General features: G+C 35.2%; 2 protein-coding genes across 2 annotated transcripts; both read left to right on the top strand.

Annotated features, from left to right (window-relative positions):
* The first annotated feature begins 272 nt into the window (after positions 1 to 272).
* On the top strand, positions 273 to 3587 carry LOC124534669 (mucin-2-like). Its single transcript, XM_047110645.1, has 2 exons — positions 273 to 2604; positions 2725 to 3587. The coding sequence occupies exons 1-2, from the start codon at positions 276 to 278 to the stop codon at positions 3024 to 3026; spliced, it is 2631 nt and encodes an 876-aa protein (XP_046966601.1). The 5' UTR covers positions 273 to 275; the 3' UTR covers positions 3027 to 3587.
* A 16929-nt stretch (positions 3588 to 20516) lies between these two features.
* LOC124534670 (mucin-5AC-like) lies at positions 20517 to 24982 on the top strand. The gene is made up of 2 exons (XM_047110646.1): positions 20517 to 21003; positions 22884 to 24982. Exons 1-2 carry the CDS (start codon positions 20530 to 20532, stop codon positions 24861 to 24863), a joined length of 2454 nt encoding a protein of 817 aa, XP_046966602.1. The 5' UTR covers positions 20517 to 20529; the 3' UTR covers positions 24864 to 24982.
* The last annotated feature ends 1999 nt before the right edge of the window (positions 24983 to 26981 follow it).

Here is a 26981-nt window from a genome sequence, read left to right as displayed (position 1 = left end):
TCACAATATTTCGACAGATCACAATCTGTCTCGAATATAATAATCTAACGAATTTTGTAATCTAACGGTGACATATATACGATGGGGAAGCCTATGACAATCAGTGGACTCATAAAGGTGATTATAGTGATGATGATGATGATGATGATATTATATTAGACATAAAATAACAGTCTAAGCTTTTAAATAATTTTCCGTTTTAATTATGTGTTTAGTATATTTTTTCTGTTAAAAGTAATTTAATAAGATTTACTTTCAATTTACAGGTTACTCTTATGGGCGTTGCATCTGAATCTTCAGTCATATTGATAGATTCAGTCCGATTTATTGCACCGTCACTCAGTGAAGAGTTATGTCCAGTATATAAACAAGACGAACAAACCACCGTGCCAGAAACACCCTCAACTACTGCTCCAGTAACAACAACAACTGTCATACCAGAAACACCTTCAACCATCGCGCCAGAATCACCCCCAACTACTGTACCAGAAACTCCCTCAACCATCGCGCCAGAATCATCTCCAACTACTGTACCAGAAACACCTTCAACCATCGCGCCAGAATCGCCCCCAACTACTGTACCAGAAACACCTTCAACCATCGCGCCAGAATCGCCTCCAACTACTGTACCAGAAACACCTTCAACCATCGTGCCAGAAACTCCCCCAACTACTGTACCAGAAACACCTTCAACCATCGCGCCAGAATCACCTCCAACTACTGTACCAGAAACTCCTTCAACCATCGCGCCAGAATCGCCCCCAACTACTGTACCAGAAACACCTTCAACCATCGCGCCAGAATCGCCTCCAACTACTGTACCAGAAACTCCTTCAACCATCGTGCCAGAAACTCCCCCAACTACTGTACCAGAAACTCCTTCAACCATCGCGCCAGAATCACCTCCAACTACTGTACCAGAAACTCCTTCAACCATCGTGCCAGAAACTCCCCCAACTACTGTACCAGAAACACCTTCAACCATCGCGCCAGAATCGCCTCCAACTACTGTACCAGAAACACCTTCAACCATCGCGCCAGAAACTCCCCCAACTACTGTACCAGAAACTCCTTCAACCATCGCGCCAGAATCACCTCCAACTACTGTACCAGAAACTCCTTCAACCATCGTGCCAGAAACTCCCCCAACTACTGTACCAGAAACACCTTCAACCATCGCGCCAGAATCGCCTCCAACTACTGTACCAGAAACACCTTCAACCATCGCGCCAGAATCGCCCCCAACTACTGTACCAGAAACACCTTCAACCATCGCGCCAGAATCGCCTCCAACTACTGTACTAGAAACTCCTTCAACCATCGTGCCAGAAACTCCCCCAACTACTGTACCAGAAACACCTTCAACCATCGCGCCAGAATCGCCTCCAACTACTGTACCAGAAACTCCTTCAACCATCGTGCCAGAAACTCCCCCAACTACTGTACCAGAAACACCTTCAACCATCGCGCCAGAATCACCTCCAACTACTGTACCAGAAACTCCTTCAACCATCGTGCCAGAAACTCCCCCAACTACTGTACCAGAAACACCTTCAACCATCGCGCCAGAATCACCTCCAACTACTGTACCAGAAACACCTTCAACAATCGTGCCAGAAACTCCCCCAACTACTGTACCAGAAACACCTTCAACCATCGCGCCAGAATCACCTCCAACTACTGTACCAGAAACACCTTCAACCATTGTGCCAGAAACTCCCCCAACTACTGTACCAGAAACTCCTTCAACCATCGCGCCAGAATCGCCCCCAACTACTGTACCAGAAACACCTTCAACCATCGCGCCAGAATCGCCTCCAACTACTGTACCAGAAACACCTTCAACCATAGTACCAGAAACTCCCCCAACTACTGTACCAGAAACACCTTCAACCATAGTGCCAGAAACTCCCCCAACTACTGAACCAGAAACACCTTCAACCAACGTGCCAGAAACACCTTCAACTATCGCGCCAGAATCACCTCCAACTACTGTACCAGAAACTCCTTCAACCATCGTGCCAGAAACTCCCCCAACTACTGTACCAGAAACACCTTCAACCATCGCGCCAGAAACGCCCGCAACTACTGTACCAGAAACTCCTTCAACCATTGTGCCAGAAACTCCCCCAACTACTTTACCAGAAACACCTTCAACCATCGCGCCAGAATCACCTCCAACTACTGTACCAGAAACACCTTCAACTATCGCGCCAGAATCACCTCCAACTACTGTACCAGAAACTCCTTCAACCATCGTGCCAGAAACTCCCCCAACTACTGTACCAGAAACACCTTCAACCATCGCGCCAGAAACGCCCGCAACTACTGTACCAGAAACACCTTCAACCATAGTGCCAGAAACTCCCCCAACTACTGTACCAGAAACACCTTCAACCATAGTGCCAGAAACTCCCCCAACTAATGTACCAGAAACACCTTCAACCATCGTGCCAGAAACACCTTCAACCGTCGAGCCAGAAACACCTTCAACTATTGTACCAGAAACGCCTTCAACCATTGTGCCAGAAACACCCTCAACTACTGTACCAGAAACACCTTCGACTACTGTACCAGAAACACCTTCTACCATCGTGCCAGAAACTCCCCCAAGTACTGTACCAGAAACACCTACAACTATCGAGCCAGAAACACCCTCAACTAGTGTACCAGAAACGCCTTCAACTATTGTACCAGAAACACCTTCAACCATCATGCCGGAAACACCTACAACCGGTTTATCTACAGAAGCAATTGATGAAGATAATACGACTGAATCGCCTTCATCAGAAAGGGAATATTCATTTTGGAATGCATGGACAATCAGTATGGTCGTAATTTTGTCACTCATAATATTAAGTCTTTCGTCAGTAGGTTTTTATTTAATAGGTAAAAGGAGGGCAAATAAAGAAGGTCCCCGTGTCCTTGTTAATGATTTCGATGATCTGCCGGTGCCTGTAATTATGCCTAGAGTTACTAAAATAATTTCTAATCCGAAGAGAATATCACAAAATTATCCTGTATAATGACCGCATCAGCATCCACGTGATTGTATCTCATTTCTTCACATAAATGTTAACAATAATTTAATATAATGTTTTAGATGATATTAAGTATTTTAGGTAGATTTTTATGTAGATTTAGGATTACTACTCATTATACTTAAAATATACATTAGCAATGCAGTATTATTCTTTATTTTTTTTCATTTTTTTTTTGTATTTCTGTTCAGTTTTCATTTATTTTAAAAAATTACGAGTGTAATATGTTTTAGCCACGATTATCCGTATTGATTATTATAAGTAAGAAGTAAGAAGCGGTTATCAAATGATATTATTTTTTAAAAGTATGAATGAATATTTGTCATTTAGTGTATCATTGGTGTATTTTATTGTATCTGATATGATTAAATAACATTGGATTTTGAAAAGGCCAGTTAATCTTTAAATCCATTAAAGTATGTTCTATGATATAATGTACGAGTAAATAGTTGTATGAAGACGAAATATTTTTTATCTGTGTATGTGAGCGCCAGCGTTTATCATTATTAGATACATTTGTTTTTATCAGATAATTGATTGAATTGATTAGTCAATATTTGATCACAATATAAACGGTAATGAACATTAAATTGTTTATCTATGACTAAAATTTTTTTTTCGCTGTATACATGGCAATCAGTTAAATATCTCAGCTGACAACTTTCGATTTTAATAAAACATAGATAATCCGAAAATGTTAGTAACAAATGAAAATAAAAATTGTTTCAAAATACATCATGACCACGTGGAACGGAGACAAGATTTCCTGGATGACAAATGAACCAACCATTCCACAACCAGTGAAGACAATAAAGTGCTATGATTATATACAACTTATTGTTATGATTTATTTTGCACTGTTTCCCCGAGGTAAACACCCAAAGTGTTTAGGAATTAATTTTATTTTCAAATTGGAAAATCTTTAACCACGTAGAGAAACAAAAAAGGCTGGATTGACTTTACGTGGAAAAAACTCCAATGTACAAACAAATTTACCGAATTAATGATTAAAATTTAATAATTTAATTCTCGAATGACATCAATTTTACTGGTATGTCCGAGAAATTTCAATATTGATTACATTTATTTTAGAACAAATAGACGCTACTTCTAGGTACCAAATAAATATGAGAATTTAAGTTCAACAATCTTTATAAGCATTCAAATGTTAAAAGTAATTCTTTTTAATTAAATCGTTAAGAACAAATCCTATTTCCATCTGTACTGTATCTCATAGTATAGTTCCATCCTACCTACAGATACCTATCATAGATATCTATATAACATGGAGTACCGACGTGCAATTACTTTTTCTAGGGTCAATCATACGAAGGCTGAATAAAGTAGGACCCAATGAAACTCCTTGCGAAACGCCTCCATTAGAAGAACTCAAATGGTTTTACACCAAAAAATAATTTCGATGGTGAACATTAAATCAAGCAGATGAGTATTCGTCAGGAAAGGTCATCAACGAGCTGTCATTCATCAGCTTTCATCAGAACGTCAATTTCGGCTTTCATTCATAGCGAGCATAATGTACTGAAATTATAGGTTGAAATATTGTCATTTCACAAAGTACAAGTTAATTTAATCAGAATTAAATTACAAAAATGGACCTGTGTTATTTAATGAATTTATCATAATTATTTTGAATTAATGGTTCCATTTAATCGATTTTTTTTATTTTTATTTGTCGTAATTTCTATGCAAAATTAAAAATATTTTTACCAGTTCCAATTTCTATGAGAATGATATTCATTCATTTTGAATGATATTTCGCTAAAGATCTTTGCCATAGGGATTCTATATAAAAGTGGAACACTTTAGATATATTTTAGCAATGAATTTTTGAATTGAAATCTCTATTTATATTACCAAGTGCATTTGAAATAATAGTTATATATTCCAAGTGAAGATTGTTGTGACCATTGTCTACTTCTAAATAAGAGGTGCAAATTTAGCAAGTTAATAAGGGAATATGTTACGTAAATAGATTGTAAATTATTATTTTTAAATTGCCAAATAGAAAATAATAAAAAAACATCAAAAAGATTGCTTATTTTTTCTTTTGTCATAAAAATACATTTTGTATGACAAATAAGTTATAATTTCCGCGCGTTACAGAAAATGACGTCAGAGCTCTTTCTGTTTCCGGAGTAAGGATACGCGAGCGTCGGGAGCGGAGTGGAGTATTTTTTCGCACATCTATGGCTCATCAAAACGAGACCATAAAAGATTTCCTGTCAGCTATCATCCCATAATCACTGGGAAAATCGTCTCGAAAAAATTGTCTGAAGCACAAATTTAAATTTGGAGAATCAAAGTATGTAAAAATTAAAGTCGAAAAATTAAATACTTTTCTCTTTAAAAAAGGTTTTTATGAAAGAAGAGAAGCACAGTCAAAAGATCATTATCACCAGAGTCGCTGGAGCTTGTGTCATCATCTCGAACTTTAATTGTTATTTCTGTTAAATAACATTTTTACAAGTTTTAAAATCATTAAATTAAGAACATAATATGTCCATATTGCAAATTTACATAAGTCAAAAAAATCAAGCTAACTTGTAGAGCGTATATTTTATTCATACTTTTAAAACGCCTGACTGTTTTTGAGAGTTTTGTTTTACTAAACATTATAATGTTATCAAAAAAGGTAGGCGCTTACATAATTACGTAATTCAATAAATTTTGTATATTAAATGAACTGCTTAAAGTGTATTTCGAGGTGAGAAATGATAAATAAATGTGGAATTATAAAAATGACAAGTGATAACCTTAAAATATTATTTCATGTAAATAATATTTTTCGTAAAATTAATTAATAAATAATCATGGAATAAACGTGATATACATGTGCGCGAACTTTATTTAATTTAAAATAAATAACAAATTGTATGACAAATCAAAACTGATGCATCAATTAGGGTCATTTTTATGTCTTAATTCCTCATGTGAGGTAAATTGCACAAGTGATTTATTGTTTATTTTAAATGAAGAAAATATAACAATAATATTCAGTTGAGTTCCGATTAAAATGGTCAGCGAGCTAACGCAACAGACACAAGGAACATAATACCTACCTCAAAGGCAAAGTCAAAAATCTTTATTAAATATGGAAATGTTACTTGTTTATTGATAGTCACAAATCAACCATCGGTTCAAATATTAACAACTCGGACCTGAGAAGAATCGGCGAAATAACTTAGCTGTTTTTTTTTATTTTATTTTCACAAGCATAGATTTTACGTTTTCACGTACAGTCGGGGTAAGAAAAGGTTCGTCATCTTAAGATCTATTTTCGTGTGCACAGTATGAGCGATAATCTGCTTTACCGATCGAGAATTACATATTGCGTCGCGATGATTTGATGTTTAGATTCAAAAGGTAATAAGAGCTTAAGAATGAAATTGAAAACTGACGAAGGTTTTTTACTCTGACTGTACAATAAACGTGATCAGCTGATCTAACAGAAGAACTATGTGTTACGCGTAATCATAAATTTGGTACAGCTTAACAGCGCCATCTGTTATCTATCGCTAGTATTAAAAGATAAAGTGAATTAATAAAATAATTATTATCAGTATTACTGCATTGTTTATAGAATAAACGTTGTATTTCACATTAAAACACACAGATGGCGTAATAAGTATCGATTTTTATCACGCGCAGAATTCTAATCTAACTATTCAGAAGCATGTTCTACCCTATTACGATATAGAAAAGACAGTCTCAAATATGATCTTAAAAATATGACTGTTACATTAAATATGTAATACTATTTACATATAACGTACCGAATATGTATATGTCACCGTAAGATTACAAAATTAAGTTAGATTACAATCTGACGAGACAGATTGTTATCTATCGAAATATTTTGAACTGTCAAATATGATTGCAAAATAATAAACGTATTATCTTTCGCTATATTATAATATCGAAGTTAAATTCAATTCAATTCTTAGTTTAATGGCTTTTAGTTGTGCCGGCATGGCACAGATTATTTCGCCAATGTCACGTAGGATGGAGAAAACACGAATGAGATTGATCGGTACGGTTGAGACACTAAACTCAATTGAATTTTAAAGTCAAGAATAGTAGTATTAATTTCCTTGTTAATCCTTAACCTAGAACAACACAAACATTAAGAGTTAATAATAAGATAATTAAAAAAAAAAATAGTTGTTAGTATTCTAAACTATATATGTAATAAAATATGAAAAATTGGACTATTCACAACTTAATTTTATTTAATTTGATATATTTACATAAGATTGAACAAAATGGACTAAACACAAACGTCAACAAACATTCAACATTTATAGGGCGAGGGACTTTAGGAGGGAGGATGTCATAAATGGGACGAAGAAGTTTAGGGCAAAGGATCGAAGTTAAACTGTTAGATTGCAATATGTCTCGCGTCGATGTCAAATTGTCAGCTGTCGAAAGCTCTTCCTGATAGGCCGATCTTATTGTAAGAGCGACCAATCATATGTCACCGTTATTATTCGGTAGTTTACATTACATCGAAGAATATTTCAGAGGAATTATAAAAACTCTAACCTAACCGAAATATTATGAACTATCGAAATTGTTTATATTTATACAATTGCGCTAAATAGATTGTAGTTTAACGGTATTTGCAATTTTACGGTGAAATAATATTGCGGATTCCGGGTCGCGGGGGCATAACGTTCAACCAAACAGCACGCGACATGCATCCTTTCTACGCCAGTTCACAATTTGACCGGTTCCCATCGACAGATTACAATATGTCTCGTTAGATTGTAATCTAAAGAATTTTGAAATCTTACGGTGAGATATACATAACTTGTAAAGTAAAGTAAGTAAGTAAATAGTTCACTAGAATTAAAAAAGTAAGTCTGCCAGTCGGTCTTATAAGAATTGTATCGATAAACAGAAGTATTCTGTGGTGCGGCTTGAAGGGTGACAAAATGTGCGTAACAATTTAGTTTCCAAGTTTGATAAACAAGCCGGGGTAGACCGCTAGTAGTTAAAAATTTCTGACAGTGACATAAGATATGGACTACTTAGGTGTATTGTTTTACTCGGGGCTGGTTTCTTGCCGAGATGGCCCAGTTAGAAGGCGTGTGTCTTAACCGATGATTGCGGATTCAAACTAATTTGTGTTTATAATTCTTCTCATGCTCGGCGGTGAAGGAAACATTGTGAGGAAATTTGTACGTGTCTAATTTCATAAAAATTCTGCGACATGTGTATTCCTCTAACCAGTTATGGAACAACGTGGTGGAATATACCTTCATAATACATTCATAATACCTTCTCCTCAAAGGGAGGGGAGCCCTTAGCCCAACAGTGGAAAATTTACAGGCTGATGATGTGTTGTGACTGTTTTCTTACGTATCAAGTTAGGTCGTTCAATCAAATTTTAAATGTTCACAAACATTTTATTAGCAAAATCAATTTGCAATTACACTAAATGATTATACCGAATATTATAACTTTATTGTTATTGATGTTGATTATGGATTTGAAATTAGTTTGACAATTGCCGATTGATGATATGATATCAAAATTATTCATAGTAATGATGACCACGTCAAATAATAAAAAGATTATTTACAATAAAATAAATTCTAAAATCAACGCATTTTATGTTAGAGCCATAAAATTATATCTATTTAATTATATGTCGGCGCGAAACCACGAATTTAAGAAAAACACGTCTCCAGAAATGATTATTTTAATAATTTAAAACTGTTTGATTGTTAAATTAATAATATTTAGTGAATTGTGAAATGTTAAATTAGTCTGAAATATTTTAGTGTTTGTAAACAGCTGTTATGTTGAGTGAATAAGTCTACCCAACTTTTTGTTATAAAAGATCAAGCGCCCGCCGGTATCGACAGACTTGGTCGAGCAGTTGGAGCGATCGGACCGCCTCATATTGGAATAAATCAGAGAACAATATTCCCTAAGTTTAATTTCAAACCTCCGAGGATGGATAAAGATCGAAACCCTAACACTCGTGACGTCAGCTAGACTGACGTCATGTTTTTTTAAAAACGGGCTCGGCCACGCTACTCCGTTATATACATTAAATATAATTAAGTTTAGAGATACACACTTGTTTGTTTATTAACCCGAATGAAATTTACAGGTAATAGTTTCATTTGAATAAGACATGTTCAAACAAACAACAACAACAGCCTGTAAATTCCCACACCTGGGCTAAAGGCCTCCTCTCCCTTAGAGGAGACGGTTTGGAACATATTCCACCACGCTGTTCCAATTCGGGTTTGTGGAATACACACGTGGCAATTTTCTATGATATTTGTCACATGCAGGTTTCCTCACGATGTTTTCCTTCACCGCTGAGCACGAGATAAATTATAAAGACAAATTAAGCACATGAATCAGCGGTGCTTGCCTGGGTTTGAACCCGCAATCATCGGTTATGATGCACGCGTTCTAACCACTAGGCCATCTGCCTCAAAATCAAATCGTCTGTTATCTATATAAGTGAAATACCACTCACTAATTAATCATGATATCTCAAAAACTATAGCACCTACAGACTTGAATTTGGGCACGACGGTTCCTTATAGGACGCAGACATCCGCTTTCGAGGCAACGATATAATGAAACTTAAGTTTTTAAGTTAGCTTGAACAAAAACAAATATTAATTTTGACGTCACCCAATCGTAGACCTTTTTAACTTTGCCGTTTCGTAAATTCAAATCATTTATAAAAAAAATACATTGGTAAAAAAGGCATATTATTCGATACAAGATTTTATAGATGATAAAAAAGTGTGAAATTAATACCTGTTGACTTCCAGGCAGGATATATTAATTTAAATAATTGTATTAACTTACATGACTGTATTTTTTTTAAATGTTGAAAAAGAGTAAATACTGAGTTTCTTCGGTTCTTCTCGATAGAATCTACTTTCCGAACCGGTTGTAGCTTCAATTCATTGTTAAATGACGATTCAAAAATGCTTGTAAAATCGCACTCAAATAAAGTTTATTTTGATTTGATTTTTGATTTTGAAGAAAGCACCTAAATTATAATGAATGTATATTACAAAAAAATTGCAAAGGGAAGCGAAGTCCACAATAGTAAGAAACCTCGTCCTGTGTGACGGCAAATCGAATTTATTTTTAGGGCTCCGTGCCTCAAAAAGTGAAAACTGAAAATTTATCATTTTGTTATATTATCTGTCTGGCACGATGATTTGTCGCAAGAACTCGTAAAGGTATCGAATTGAAATTAAAACGAAATACTCATGTCTACAATGTCTTCAATATGTGTAAATATTTATCTCTTTTTTTATAATGGCAAATCGACCTACTGGTGTTAAATGTTCACCAGCGCGCATAGAGCCATATACATTACGGACAGTGCTCGACTTACGTCGTTTCAAGTAACGTCGAACAATGTCTTGACGCTATTCCTCAACTATACGCCAATTGGTTCGATTTCCGACATTCACATTTCAAAAATCAAAATCAAAATAAACTTTATTCAAGTGGGATTTTACAAGAACTTTTGAATCGACAATTAACAATTAAGCTACAACCGGTTCGGAAAGTAGATTCTACCGAAAAGAACCGACAAGAAATTCAGTAGTTACTCTTTTTTTAACATTTAAAAAAATACAGTCATGTTAGTTAATAGAATTATTTAAAACTGTTATTTCGGCGGAGGATTCACTTGTCACGAGGTCGATGTCATAGCAAGAAGAAAACACGAACCAGTCTTGTACGTTTCGATTTACGTTGCGCATTACGAGAACCTAAAATGCCGTAAGTACGAGGACTGCGGCAGCGTGTCAAAGCCAAGTACTAGTAACAGTACTGGCGAACAGCACCGTGTGTAATATTACCCGAACCATTTGGAGAACTAGCCGAGTCAGACCTTAGGCTACAATATTTTATCTTAAAATATGGAAATAAATTATGTTTTATGTAGTTATTAATACATTCAAGACTGGCCATTGTACTTGGCACAAATTTAGATCTCACTTTTATCGTTGGAGTCAACAACCAAGGCTTATATCTTAATATTATACTTGGCTTGCATTTTGCATTTATGTTTTTGATGGGTTTATTACATTTCTCCATCAAACTTGGAAGCTTGTCGAAGTAACATCTTGTCACGTCATTTATACCAATGGTTCCACTGGCTCACTGATCATTCTATCCTAACCTAACCTATCCACGCGGCCTGCACACAAAGGGTTTTAAACACTTATAATGTAATCGATAACTATCTATAATTATTTTTCTAGAAATCAAAACGTCGTTGTTTTACGTAAATAACGTAATATATTATCAAGGTATATCTATTTTTTTTATCTCAGACGAAATCCCCGGTTCAACACACATTATCTGATAGCAAAGCGTGAGGAAAAAAGAAGAAAATGTGGTAATTATGGTATAAGAAAAATCTGTATACAAAATATATGTAACGACTACAACACAATCTTAGGTAACAGAAAGTACTTTTGTAACTCCTGAGATTATATCGCTTTAAAGGCAAGTATGTTCTAAATAAAATACTTAAGATAATAAACATATTTATTTATATATACCAGTTGAAAATCTTAGCAAATATTATTAAATTTTGTTCAAAATATTAAAGACAAAAATGGACTACTGACTTACGCAGCGTACTTGCGTACGCTTGGAAGCTTTTAAGAGTCCTCGTGTTTAGTAGCCGTTTTCCCGACATTTTTGAAAGGGATTGTGAGCCAAATATATATCAGATACTCAAACAAGAATACAGTACAGAAGTTTAGTTAATTTTCAATAAAATGTTTTAAAAAAAATACTAAGCAAACAATACTGATATTTGAAAGATTATTTATTAAAAATGTATGTTGTTTTTATGCGTACATTTCGCACAAAAACAGAACGTTTTCGAAGGTTGTATCACCAAAATAAGGACTACAAATAGGGAAGTTCTCAATTCAAATCTATTTTGTTTTATTGTTGGTCAGAACCAGGTACTACGTATTTGTAATATATATACAGTTATGAATAATATTTCTTAAAGTAACAATACCTTTAAGTATTTATGACTACTTATCAGAAGGAGCTTCATATGTATTATGGAAAGCGGTCACAAATAATATAAATAAATAAGTACAAAAATACGTATAAGTGAATATATATGAAAAAAGAATATTATAATTTTGATTTTATATTATTTTATCAATTAATCAAATCTAAAAATAATAATTTGCGTAACAAGTTGCAATCAATATGCATAATGTTACATCGCGAACAAGCAATATACATCCTACTGCTTCTGTGCGACTCACATCCGAATATAAACACTAGGTATATTTAAAATATTCTAGGTATACCCGGTAAAGTTTATTACTACAACTCATTATGTACGCGAAACGCACCCGTAAACTATGAGCGGTAACGATGAAAATCAAACGAACGATCAATCATTTTATTACAATTGGATGACCGTATTGTATATTCAATAACACTTAAGATAAGCATCATATCACGATCGTTTGATAATAATCACATCTGATTGATTGCAATCTTGGAGGCAATCGACTTTGATGTGTTATCTATGGCTGCTAATAAAGTTAAGATACGATAGATCGCGATAGATTTTACGATATCATTACGATTTTGACGTAAACGTATCGTGAAATTTTTGCTTTGTTGGAAATCAGTGACAATTAATACGGCCCATCTCTATAAATATATTTTAATTAATGAAAAGTGATTTATTTTGTGCTCCCTAACTGAAAAACCTAATTACCCAGCAGTCGTCAAAGTTGTCCCAGAAGGTGTAACAGGTTTCGGAGATTTCGGTGTACAAAATATATACACAGACAGACAGACTTTTTTTGTATTATTATAAATGTGGACTTTGCAACGTGATAATTATGAGAGATTAATTTTAATACTGTTACTGTGCCTTATCAATCAAATATGTTTTTTATTTTTTATATTGGTAGACGGATGCACAAAATTTAGGCCACAAGGATTAGTAACCATTTTTTCTATCACCAACACACCAACCTTAGAACCTAAGATTATATGTCCCTTGTACCTGAAATTACACCACTCACCCATTAAAAGTATTGTTCTTTGGCAGGAAAAAATCTAATGGTACCTACCCAGACGGACTTGCATGAAATATTCTGTAAGTATGTCCAACATTACGATAATGTGCGCAAATTATCCCGTGATGTCCCTCGAAAAGACTGATTGGGTACCGCTGGCTTTTTAGTGGGTATTCTGGTGACTTCAGCGCCGGCGAGCCCTACAAACCCCCTGCATTATGTGGGGCACACGCATCATGCATTTTTCAAAAAGAAGGTCACCAATTATTTAAGTTTCACTTAACCAGACATCCAATCAGTACTTGTATGTAATGCTTGTTGATTCAAAAGTTGGCACCTACTTGTAATAGTATATCTGAACCACCGTGCATCTTTTATTTATTTATTTATATACTCTTTATTGCACACCAATATAGACAAAAATAATAGGAACAATTTTACAAAAACAAAGAATAGAAAAATGTACAATAGGCGGCCTTATCGCTAAAACAGCGATCTCTTCCAGGCAACCTTTGGTAGAGGAGAGAGATAGGATGGTAGGGGTGTACAAATTATTTAATACATAAAAAAATAGATACAATATATATATGTATATATACGATACATAAATAAAAATTCCATAAATATATAATTATATAATAATATAATATACATACACATTATAAATATATACATTTACATACTATAGATACTTACATAATAAATAAAATATTTAATTACAGTATTTCTTCATGAAGCAAGATAGTGCTCTTTTATCATTTTTTTAAAAGAAGTAATGTTTGGTGCACGTCTTGCTTCTAGTGGAAGAGAGTTCCAAAGACGAATTGAATGGACTGTAAATGAGTTACTATAAAAAGATGTTGTGTGGGGTGGTATTTTTAAAACCAAATTCTCTTCAGAACGAAGATTATGGCTATGTGAAGAACTGAGAAATTGAAAACGTTCTTTTAGATATGAAGGAGAAGACGGATTGAACAGAATACAGTATAGAAGTTGAAGGATGTGAGTATTCCTGCGAAGCCGGATTGGGAGCCACTTGAGCTTTTTACGAAATTCAGAAACGTGATCATATTTACGAAGACCAAATATGAATCGGATGCAAAGATTTTGGAGACGCTCAAGTTTGTTAAGTTGCTCCTCTTTTAGATCAAGATAACATGCGTCAGCATAATCGAGAATTGGTAGTAGGAGTGACTGTGCTAACATAATTTTGGTAGGGATGGGTAGAAAGTTGCGTAATCTTCGAAGGGAGCCAAAGGCTGCAAAAATTTTTTTACTTACCTCACTTATCTGTGGTTCCCAAGACAGGTGCTGGTCAAAGGTAATTCCCAAATTTCTAGCTGTAACACTGAATGGTATGTTAACACCATTAAAGTGTACAACCGGGAGATCCGAAAAAGATATACGAGAAATTAATTTTGAACTACCAATAATCAGCACCTGTGTTTTATTTGGGTTTATTCGTAATCCAAATGCAGTAGACCACTTAGAAATATTTAATAAATCATTATTAACTAAGTGTATAGTTTCATGAAGGTTCGCAATTTTACTTTGTGAATAGATCTGAAGATCATCTGCATACAGGTGATAGAGAGAAGATATATGAGAAGTGATGGTACTTATAAAGACCGAAAACAAGAGGGGAGACAACACGCCACCTTGTGGAACGCCAGCAGTTATAGGAGCCCATTCTGAGAAAGAATCTTGAACTCTTATCCGTTGCCGGCGCCCATACAAGTAAGAATGAAACCAGTCAATTACTTTAGGAGATATGTTGAGAGAACACAAAATAGCAAGAAGAATATCAAAGTCTACAGTGTTGAAAGCATTACTAAAATCTAATAATGTCAACACAGTAACCTGTTGATTATCCATTCCTAATCTAATGTCATCAGTTATTTTGATCAGGGCCGTAGTCGTACTATGACCAGGACGAAAGCCAGATTGTAAAGGATTCAATAGGACATTTTTTGAAAGGTATTGGTTTAATTGATTGTGGATAAGGCGCTCGAGTACTTTAGACAGGAAAGGGAGAATGGATATAGGACGATAATCAGTGTAAGATGAAGGATTTGTTTTTTTGGGGAGGGGGATGACTTGTGCGTCTTTCCAGGATTCAGGGAATTCACAAAGGATAATGGATTGGTTTAAAATATGTGTGACTACAGGAATTATGATATCTAGGATTGGGAGGATCATCTTACGACTAATGCAATCCGAACCAATGGCATCAGAATTTATTGCTAAAATGTTCTTCTTAACATCACTATCAGTGAATTGACTAAAGAAAAAAGGAGAATTTTCAGGAGTTGATTTAGCAGAAATTTCTTTTAAAGTATTAGACTTCACAGCAGTGTCGAAAGTTTGAGAGGACGAAAAATGATTATTTAATTCATTTAAATTAATATTATGAGTATTTATTGTTTTAGACGATTTTCCAACTCCTAAGGACTTGAGAAATTTCCAGACTCTTGCTGATTCCTCTTCCTCAGCTATAGATTTATGGATATGGCGTCGTTGACTATCTCTACATAGCCTGTTGCAGCGATTGCGAACCTTCAGATACTTGTCGCGATTTGTGTCAGTTGGATTACATCTGTACTTAGCCTTAGCAACATTCTTTCTTACTTGGAGCTTCTTTATTTCTGGGGTGAGCCAAGGTGCAGGAAGGTGTTTTAGCCGGACAGGACGAATTGGTGCATGTAAATCATACAGTTGAGTTAATAAGGAATTAAAAACTGTAACTTGCTCATTAACTGTATGAACATTTAAAATAACACTCCAATCAATGTTGGCAGCATCCTCCCGCAGACTATTCAAATCCATTCCACCAAAATTACGCTGCAGAAGAATTCTCGATTTTGCTTTGGGTGGTTTGATTTTATAGGAGAGATAAAGAAGATCATGATATGAAAAAGCAAGGGCGGAGCACTGCCCATGCTTTTCAACATGATCAACGGAAGAGACCAAAATTAAGTCGAGAAGAGAAGGGATAGAGTTAGGGAAGGAATGAGTAGCAGATAGGGGTAGGATTTGTAAATCTGCACTATTCAGTACAGATTTTAACAGATTAGAGCGATGGTCATTTTTTAATAGACATGTATTAAAATCTCCCATAAGAATTGTATGGGCATACAACGGTTTAAATCGCTCTAGAAGGATTTCAAATGATGAAAAGTAATCGACCGTGAGGTTAGGACTATAGTAAACACCTAATAACATCTTAATATGACTAAAGATAACCTCAATAAAAAGGTGTTCAGCTCCTTCAACGGACAGAGGTGTCGATTGACTTATGATTGAAAATGGAATGTGAGAACGGAGATAGATCGCCACTCCACCACCTGCCCGACCTACACGGTCGTTACGGATCAAATGAAATCCAGGAAGAGAGTAGGAAGTAGAAGGTAAGCAGGGTTTAAGCCAGGACTCAGATACGAGGATAGCATGTATTTTATTGCAATCGAATGATGATAATATATCAGGATAGTGTGCAGGAATACTCTGAGCATTAATATGAATAACATTAAAATATTTCAGGCAGTCTGAGAATAAAGAATTTATAGTTTCACCGAGCGAAGGGATACTATGAAAGCTGTCATTACTGCTCAATCCATCAGAAGAAAGAGAAAGAAAAGTTTCGTCCAAATCGTCATTGTTTCTAGAATAGTGCATCATGTGGGGGAAACGCTTCATGCGTTTTTACAACAAAAAAAGAGGAGTATAGCCAACGTATCCTAAAAAGGCCACCGTTTATTTAAGTTCTACTTAACCTCAGCTCCAATCGGCACTTGTACGTAACTCCTGGTGAATCAAAAGTTCGGACCTTCTTGTAATATATATTTGAATAGTAATATTTCGATTTGATTTTATTTGAATTATGTTCTTGTATGTGAAATGTAAACCCTTTACATCTCGTAATGGCAATCTATTGGCTGAAGCTGATCAAGTACTAAAGCACCAAAAATACTTACTTTTGCTTGACGATAATTAATTTGCAGGACTGGGTTTTTAAGCGGTAGTTCCGTGGTCGTCAGTTAATAAATGTCCTATCTACGGAACCGGTACTTACTATTAGTGGTCCAAGAGCCAAGTGAGCTTAGCAATAAAACGATGTAAAACCGCCTGAAAAAATAACATGAGTTTGTATTAAAAAAACATGTTTACAAACAGCTCGACCTCGCGTATGAACTAACAAAATTAACGACAGAAGCCACTAACTTTACGCAGATTCTCGGTATGCAAACCGCCCCCAAAACGTGCAAATATTTCTATTTGCTGTATCAACAGATTCTAGATCCTTTAATGAATTTTTTGCTATAATTTTAAGTATATATTCGTTTGAAATATAAAGAACTTGTATTGTTTTTGGATAATATTAATCGGATAAAATGCTTTCAAAAAACGCTAACAGGAAAACGAAAACGGAACCGTTCTAATGTTGCAATGTTGGGCTTTTTTAAGGAGATAGTTTTGGATCTCTACAGCAACAAACACATGCATGAAGTGTTAGCATATTTATTTTGATATGATCATATTTTATTGTATTAAAAATATTATCAGCATAAATAATTCGATTTAAATAGTTGTTACAATTTACGTTGATTGTCAACATCCGGCTTTGACTAAATTATTTTTTTAAAATAAATCAAAACCGGATGTTGCTACAGTCGGAGGAGGGGCGTGTAAACATGTAATACTAGGAGTAAGCTTAGAAATTGTCATTCTCACTTTAATCGTCGAGTTAGAAATATCGAAAATAATCAATCTTGTATCAGTTTTCATTATGAACCACTTCAGGAAAAATAAAGTATTGATTGTGAGGAGATTTTTCGTTTTATTGCAACAGAAGGTACTTTGGTGAATTCGAAAGATCAAATTAAAGTGTTCTTTTTTTTATAGTAGGTATAGGTTGGCGGTCGAGCATATGAGCCACCTGATGGTAAGTGGTCACCATCGCCCATAGACAATGACGCTGTAAGAAAGATGTTATGTCCCTTGTGCCTGTAGTTACACTGGCTCACTCACCCTTCAAACCGGAACACAACAATACCGCGTACTGTTGTTTGGCGGAAGAATAACTGATGAGTGGGTGGTACCTACCCAGACGGGCTTGCACAAAGCCCTACCACCAAGTGTGGTGTTCGTATTATATGCTACAACTTCTTACTTACTACTTACTTACTTCGTACAACATCACTGCAAAATATCCCTCCAAGCGACATTGCTGTGGTCGAAAAGTGCTCACGTTAAATTCATTTACTTTAGATTATTCTGATCCGTCGTGAGCTCGTCCATCATATCTTTCGGACGTTTGGTACACGTCACACTTCTAAATAAGCACTTGATAATTTACCTATTTACTTATTTTGTATAGATATTAGTTTTAATCCTAGATAAACACAAGTGAGTAATCGCATTCCAAGTCAAGATTATCAATTAAAAAATATTCTATAGATCAATTTTCTGACGAATTCGATCCACGTTAAATTAATTAGTTTTAATTATTCTTATTAGTCTCACACACACTAAGACATTTTGCGAACACGAACGTCACTCATTCATACATGTGCGCCGATAATAATATGTAAAATATAGATTATGATAAAGTTCATCGTAGAGGTGAGCGTCTTTGTCAGTGAATAAGTCTATACCTTATATAGATAGGTATGAATTAACCTCGACTTAACCCTTGCAACCTTAAGCACCTCTTCCAGTAGTATATACCCCTATAATCTTAATAAAACATTTAATAATTTTTAATTTGCGAAAACCTTCATGAAGGTTTCGAGGAGGTTTCTAGGGGGAGATATTCTATTCGACAGGTTCTTACCCACTAAAACGGCTATAGCTATCTTCGACATGAATCCGGGAAATCGGGTCGAAATAATGCATCAATTAAATTTAAGATTAAAAGCATTAAATTGAAAAATTAGTCGCAGGCAAGTCTGAAAAAACTTACCGAATATAAAAATAAAATAGCCATTTGTAGTCTTGTTTTGATTTAAATACATATATAATAGGCAGGCAGGCTGCCTATACTACTTTTTCATTGCTTACATTCTAAGACGATTCACTTGTGTCGTTGGTTAAACTGATTCACTCACCCTTCAACTTAGGACACAGAATACCAAGTATTGTCTAATACGGAACGGGTATTTGCTATCCAAAGCACTAAGTCATATGGCATTAACGTTAGCGTTTGGCTCAGGTAGTAAATTTCATTGTCATTATACTTATAACATTACAATGCCCATTTAAAGAAGAGTCTCTGATAATCTCAATCTCTTCAGATATTTATAATCTTAGCTAAAGAAGATTAAAAACCTAACAAAGGAATTCTCAATTAAATAGATAATATTTCTCATAGTGTCATCTATTTAGCCACAGTTCTAACTTGAATTATCTCGAATTTCCGTACAAACTATCATGCCAATTTCAACCTCTTACCTACCTCTCTAATCTATAAAATTCCTGTCCAAAATAACAACCTGTCAATGGATCTTTAAGCTTAAGTATTTTTAACTCCGCCTAAATATTTTCGTAGCCAATCAGTAATCTTATCCGCGATAATTATGTTGTTAATAGTTGTGATAATGTCGCTAGGTATAAAGGCGTGGTCAATATGTTAGAATAGTTAGATGACTCATTTACAATTTTATTAAATTTTATTTAACTTTTATAAAGCACAGTTGGGTAAACACTTGTAATTACATTTCTGATAACAGACAGCCTATTTATAGAGAGCCGAGATGGCCTAGTGGTCAGAACATGTGGTAACCAATGATTGTGGGTTCAAACCTAGGCAAGCACAACTGATTTTTTTATGTACTTAACATTTGTTTATCATTCATCTCGTTCTTGGCTGTGAAGGAAAACATCGTGAGGAAATATGCATGTATCTTTTTTCAACGAAATCTGCCATATGTGAATTCACCAATCCGCATCGGAGCAGCATGCTGGATTATACTCTTAACCTTCTCCTCAAAGGGAGACATTACAGTACATTGTACATTACATATTTTGTAGAATTTCTGATGAATAGGTAACTTATGCCATCTGTCTGTCTGTTCGTCAATATAATATTTCTCGACACTACGTAGAGTTCTAAAGTTGAAATAAATACCAAAAACTGAGGTCTGCGGTCTCTGAACTGTAAAATCAAACCATAATCAAACATTATCATAATTTATAATTTAAGAAAAAATTCAATCTTTAGTTTTGGTCCGCCTTGTTCTTTTAACAGAATGAATATAATGAAACAATAAATTCTACAATCAGAAACAAAAATATATTTCTTTATCTCTCACACGTATAACGCACGTACAATATGAATTAGACCTTATAAATATAGTCATAATCATAGAAATTCGGCATTTTACACATCAATTTCAGTCAGATTAATGACGATGGAGGATCTCTGTCACATTTATTGTGTTTTCGTCCTGCTATTCAGCTATAGTGTTATGTGTGATAATTGTGTGACTTTTGATTTTGAAAATGAATTTAATAGCACGTTCAGTAATGAAGTGGGAGTGTGTGCGACCAGACTAATGTGGAATGTTGGATATTATGAAAACTTAACAATCGACAGCCCTGATCAGGGGTCAATGACGTACATTTATCCAAATGAAGTATTAAGTTGTGCTTCGTCGTTTACGTTTTTAATGACGGCGAATGGTACTGTAGAAGTGAATATCTATATGGAACCTACTTCGCCCTCGGATCAGATCACGATACTCGCAAATCAGATTGTTGTTGGTGGTAATGACGCGGTAGTTGGAAATGTATTCATCATTGCTATGGACCAAGACTTTGTCAGAGGATGGCGTACGGCCAGAGTGAATTTGACAGGATTCGGTACATATAACGGTTATGTAAGTGAAACTATAATAACTCTTAATTTTTCCCTCCTTCGTTACACAAAGAGAATGTGCAAAAAAAACGTTTCATAGAACGTTTAGGTGACAACAATGTTATTCTACCTATAATACGTATATATAAAATCATTTGACAAAATAAATTTCAATTATCAAATATTTTAAATTACAATTTTCGTTTAAATAAATAAGACGTCTTTTTTATATTTTTTTCGTTCTAACTTAGGTATTACATTTTTCAAACCATATCCTTTTCACAAAATATTAAATTTGTCACATAATTATTTGTACAAAAATGGAAATATATCATGGCAAAAGTAATAAAATTGAAAATTTGTATTTAATCAAATGACCCCATTTGTGCAATCCTTTCGTGTACACTTTATATGATGTTCAGTTAATATATGTACATCACAACTGGTCTAAATTGATATATATTAAATATATCTAATATATTTAATCTTTAATATTTATCACAGGATGGGATTAAAGTCTTATTGTCTGGTCGATGTTGTTAGCCAGGTTTACATAATAAACTTGCATTAACACGTCATCGTATAGGCATTAAAAATATTAATAAAAATAAGCTTAATATAAAATAAGAGTATGGAGATATATTATCAGCTAGAGACTCTCTTCGGGATGTTTTCACGCAACAGTGAGTAGGAATACTCACTGTTGCGTGGCAATATATTTACAACAATATTATGTATATTCACAGTAACATTGATCACTTTTATAAAATCAGTGATAATCATTGATTTTATAATAGTGATCAATGTTATATATACGCACTAGGAGTAAGGATAAGCTTATAACGCCAAGTTTCCGACTCCGCAAAGTCAATAAATCTTTCTTGGTGTCCGTTTCTGTAATAAAATTCCGCAGACATTTCTAACTTTACCGTTTCGTAAATTCAAATCGTTTAAAAAAAAATACATTGGTAAAAATGGCTTATTATTCGATACAAGATTTTGTAGATGATGAAAAAGCTTGGAATTAATACCTGTTGACTTCCAGGCAGGATACATTACGTACATATATAATTGTATTTAACGAATATGATTATATTTTTTCACCGCTGAGCACGAGATGAATTATAAAGACAAATTAAGCACATGAATCAGCGGTGCTTGCCTGGGTTTGAACCCGCAATCATCGGTAGAGATGCACGCGTTCTAACCACTGGGACATCTCGACTCTGAAGGAAAACATCGTGAGGAAACCTGCATGTGACAAATTTCATAGAAATTCTGCCACATGTGTATTCCACCAACCCGTATTGAAACAGCGTGGTGGAATATGTTCCAAAACCTTCTCCTCAAAGGGAGAAGAGGCCTTTAGCCCAGCAGTGGGAATTTACAGGCTATTGTTGATTATATTTTTTAAATGTTGAAAAAGAGTAACTACTGAGTTTCTCGCCGTTTCTTCTAGGTAGAATCGACTTTCCGAACCGGTGGTAGCTTCAGCCAATTTTTAAATTACGATTCAAAACTGCTTGTAAAAGAACACTTGAATAAAGTTTATTTTGATTTTGATTTTATTGTAATAATATCGTTTTCTGTCTCGCATTATTAAATTTGGATCGATTGATTTCTATTTTAAATATAGAAAAATATCCAGTGTTTAATCGGTTTTCTTTATAGAAAGAAAAAATACAATGCAATTGATATATTTTTTTTAATTAATTTTTGAAGTTGCATTTTTCGAATTATTTCGAAAAAAAAAACCTTTAATTTTACCCAAAACATAATTTTAAATTAGTTTTTAAAATTGATATGTATAAATCATACATATGAAAATCTCTAAAAAGTCTAACATATATAAATTAAATAACATTTTATATTGCATAATAAAAATTAATATTTATTTTACAGATATCAATACTTGGAATGGCGGAAAAGGAATCAATAGTATTGGTTGATTCATTTCGATACATTCCGCCATCAATCGATGAAGAGGAATGTATAATTTATGAGAAAACTGATACAACGTCTACAACTATAACAACTGAAGCAGATACTACAACAACTCAAACTGATAGTCCTGTAACAACAACTGGGACACCCGATACGACTACAACAATGTCACCGACATCGGAATCTGGAATAACCACCGACGACGGAGCACAAACAACCGTCTTTCCAACGACAGATAGTGGCGATATAACAACAACAGGGAGTCCCGATACGACTACAACAATGTCACCGACATCGGAATCTGGAATAACCACCGACGACGGAGCACAAACAACCGTCTTTCCAACGACAGACAATGGCGCTGTAACAACAACAGGGAGTCCCGATACGACTACAACAATGTCACCGACATCGGAATCTGGAATAACCACCGACGACGGAGCACAAACAACCGTCTTTCCAACGACAGATAGTGGTGATGTTACAACAACAGGGAGTCCCGATACAACTACAACAATGTCACCGACATCGGAATCTGGAATAACCACCGACGACGGAGCACAAACAACCGTCTTTCCAACGACAGATAGTGGCGATATAACAACAACAGGGAGTCCCGATACGACTACAACAATGTCACCGACATCGGAATCTGGAATAACCACCGACGACGGAGCACAAACAACCGTCTTTCCAACGACAGACAATGGCGCTGTAACAACAACAGGGAGTCCCGATACGACTACAACAATGTCACCGACATCGGAATCTGGAATAACCACCGACGACGGAGCACAAACAACCGTCTTTCCAACGACAGATAGTGGTGATGTTACAACAACAGGGAGTCCCGATACAACTACAACAATGTCACCGACATCGGAATCTGGAATAACCACCGACGACGGAGCACAAACAACCGTCTTTCCAACGACAGATAGTGGTGATGTTACAACAACAGGGAGTCCCGATACAACTACAACAATGTCACCGACATCGGAATCTGGAATAACCACCGACGACGGAGCACAAACAACCGTCTTTCCAACGACAGATAGTGGTGATGTTACAACAACAGGGAGTCCCGATACAACTACAACAATGTCACCGACATCGGAATCTGGAATAACCACCGACGACGGAGCACAAACAACCGTCTTTCCAACGACAGATAGTGGTGATGTTACAACAACAGGGAGTCCCGATACAACTACAACAATGTCACCGACATCGGAATCTGGAATAACCACCGACGACGGAGCACAAACAACCGTCTTTCCAACGACAGATAGTGGCGATATAACAACAACAGGGAGTCCCGATACGACTACAACAATGTCACCGACATCGGAATCTGGAATAACCACCGACGACGGAGCACAAACAACCGTCTTTCCAACGACAGATAGTGGCGATATAACAACAACAGGGAGTCCCGATACGACTACAACAATGTCACCGACATCGGAATCTGGAATAACCACCGACGACGGAGCACAAACAACAGCTATATCAACAACTGGACCAACTCAATCTACATCAAATACTGAAATGACATCACAGCCTGATACATCAGCTCCAAATCCAGATACAACAACAACGACATCAGATTCCATGGGCGAAGTCACGGATTTTCCAGAAACCAGTGACACAACGACAACTATCACTGATGATATTACGGAACAGCCAATCTATATAGAAAAGGGATTTTGGAACGCATTCACTATATCCATGGTTGTACTTCTAATATTAATAATTCTAATTATTACGGCTTTGATATCGTATTATATTGGGAAAAGGAGATCTCGGCGCGATTCCCAATTAATACTAACAGACCTGGAAAATCTTCCTAGCTCTATACATATTCCGAGGGTGTCGAAAGTTTGGACAAATTCAACGACACTGAAAAAATTAGCTACTATCATTAAAATGGAATAAACTGTTATTTAATTACTTTTACTATATATAACTAGATACTCAAATCATAGTAATATTATAGAGGACAAATACTCAATTAATATTAATTAGTAGTAAGGTTATTTTATTTTTTTATTAAATGGAAATAGAGTCTAATTGAAATATATTATTTCATAGTTTATTTTAGTTGTTAAGGATTTAATTTATTTAATCATATGAAATAAGGGTATCGATTTAATAAAAATGTATTTACGAGTGCATGATAAATCTAAAATCATTGTTATGAATCGATAAGTATTAATGCATGCATATCAACACATTTAAATTGGCACGTCTTTGTCTAAGATCACAGTGAAGTTTCAAGGCTTACTTTCATGAATAGTATAATAAATTTATATCAAACGTTTGTTTACAGCTTTGTTCTTTTTTATTTAATTCCAAATGTAAATAAATCCATTCTGTCAGATGTGTTGAATCATTTCAATTTATTATTATCGCTAAAATTCCTCATAAATGATGTTCTCTTGACTTATTACTTTCGCGTTTTCAAAGGGGGAATAAAACAGCTCAAGATATGTATATTAAAATGCATAATATTTAGGTGCATTACGAATACAGTTTGAACCTTGAGATGTTGCCAGTAAAGTAACAGCCTGTACAGTTCCCACTGCTGAAATAAGGCCTCCTCTTCCATTAAGGAGAGGGTTTGGAACATGGAATATGTTATGTACTACGCTGTTCCAATGCGAGTTGGTGGAATACACATGTGGCAGAATTTCTATGAAATTCGACACATACAGGTTACCTCGCGATGTTTTTCATCACCGCCGAGCACGAGATGAATTATAAACACAAATTAAGCATATGAATATCAATTGGCGCTTGCCTGGGTTTGAATCCGCAATCATTGGTTAAGATGCAAGCGTTCTAACCACTAGGCCATCTCAGCTCTAGATGTTGCCAGTAAGAAAAACATTAAGGAAAAAGTCACATTTGACTGTGATTAAATACATTAACCATTTTAAAATAAAGAAATATTCTATTAACTTCCAGAATATTTTGTATTTTATCACCTTTATCAATAAATATTCTCATTGTCATGTTTTTGAGTGTTTATAATACTTATGTGATACATATTTAATAACGTATTGCGTATTTGTATAATGAATCGGTCTTTAGAATTCCTGTGCTAATCCAGTTAATCACATAACTGATAGCGATTGGGTAGACGATACAATTATACCTTTTTTGTAATCGGATTAGCTATGATTTAAATATTTATTTTTTAACAAAATTAATGCGTATATTTATTGCTTACGTGTGTCCCACGGCGTAGATCGGGATACCGGCGAATCCCAAACACCGCAAAGCCCAAAATTCACTTTTTTTTTTCTTGTTTTGGAATCGCGTAAAGCGTTTTTCCAGATGATACCGGATAATGATGGCTTTTGATGATACCAACCCAGACGGTCACAGATAAACTATACAGTAGTACACAGATACTGATAAACTAGTGGGCACCTATTGGTTGAAATTAGACCGTAATTTGTAGCTAATAAGATATAAGATACACATCTATCTAACTACAGCCGATGGCCCAGTGGTTAAAACGCGCTCATCTTAGCCGATGATTACGGGTTCAAACCCAGGCAAGCACCGCTGATTGGTCATGTGCTTAATTTGTGTTTACAATTCATTTTGTGCACCAACCCGCTTTGGAACGGCGTGGTGGAATATGTTTCGGACCTTCAAAACAAAGGCCTCTCCAATTGCACGCCACTGAGATCGTTCTTGGGCTACTCGCATCCAGCTCCTGCCAGCCGTCTTGCGTAAGTGGTCACTCCGCCGTGCCCGAGGACGTCCTACACTACGTTTGCCGAGACGCGGTCTCCACTCTAGAACACGTTTTCCTCAACGGTTATAATACAATTACATATTGATTGTCAAAAGATATACAACCTTTTTTAAAATAAATATCTCAGACCTGAGAATAATCAGCAACAGCAATAACATCCAACAACAACTATCCAAAATTATGTTTATAATAAATTATTAATGGAGGCAATTATTACTACTTTGATGACCAAGAAGTTTATATATACATATATATATATATAAGTCGTTGGTTTTATACCTTGG

Source organism: Vanessa cardui, chromosome 13 (genome assembly GCF_905220365.1).
Source record: "Vanessa cardui chromosome 13, ilVanCard2.1, whole genome shotgun sequence".
NCBI lineage: Eukaryota > Metazoa > Arthropoda > Insecta > Lepidoptera > Nymphalidae > Vanessa > Vanessa cardui.
The sequence above is the reverse complement of the archived record's forward strand: the minus strand, read 5'-3'. Positions and strand labels throughout refer to the sequence as shown.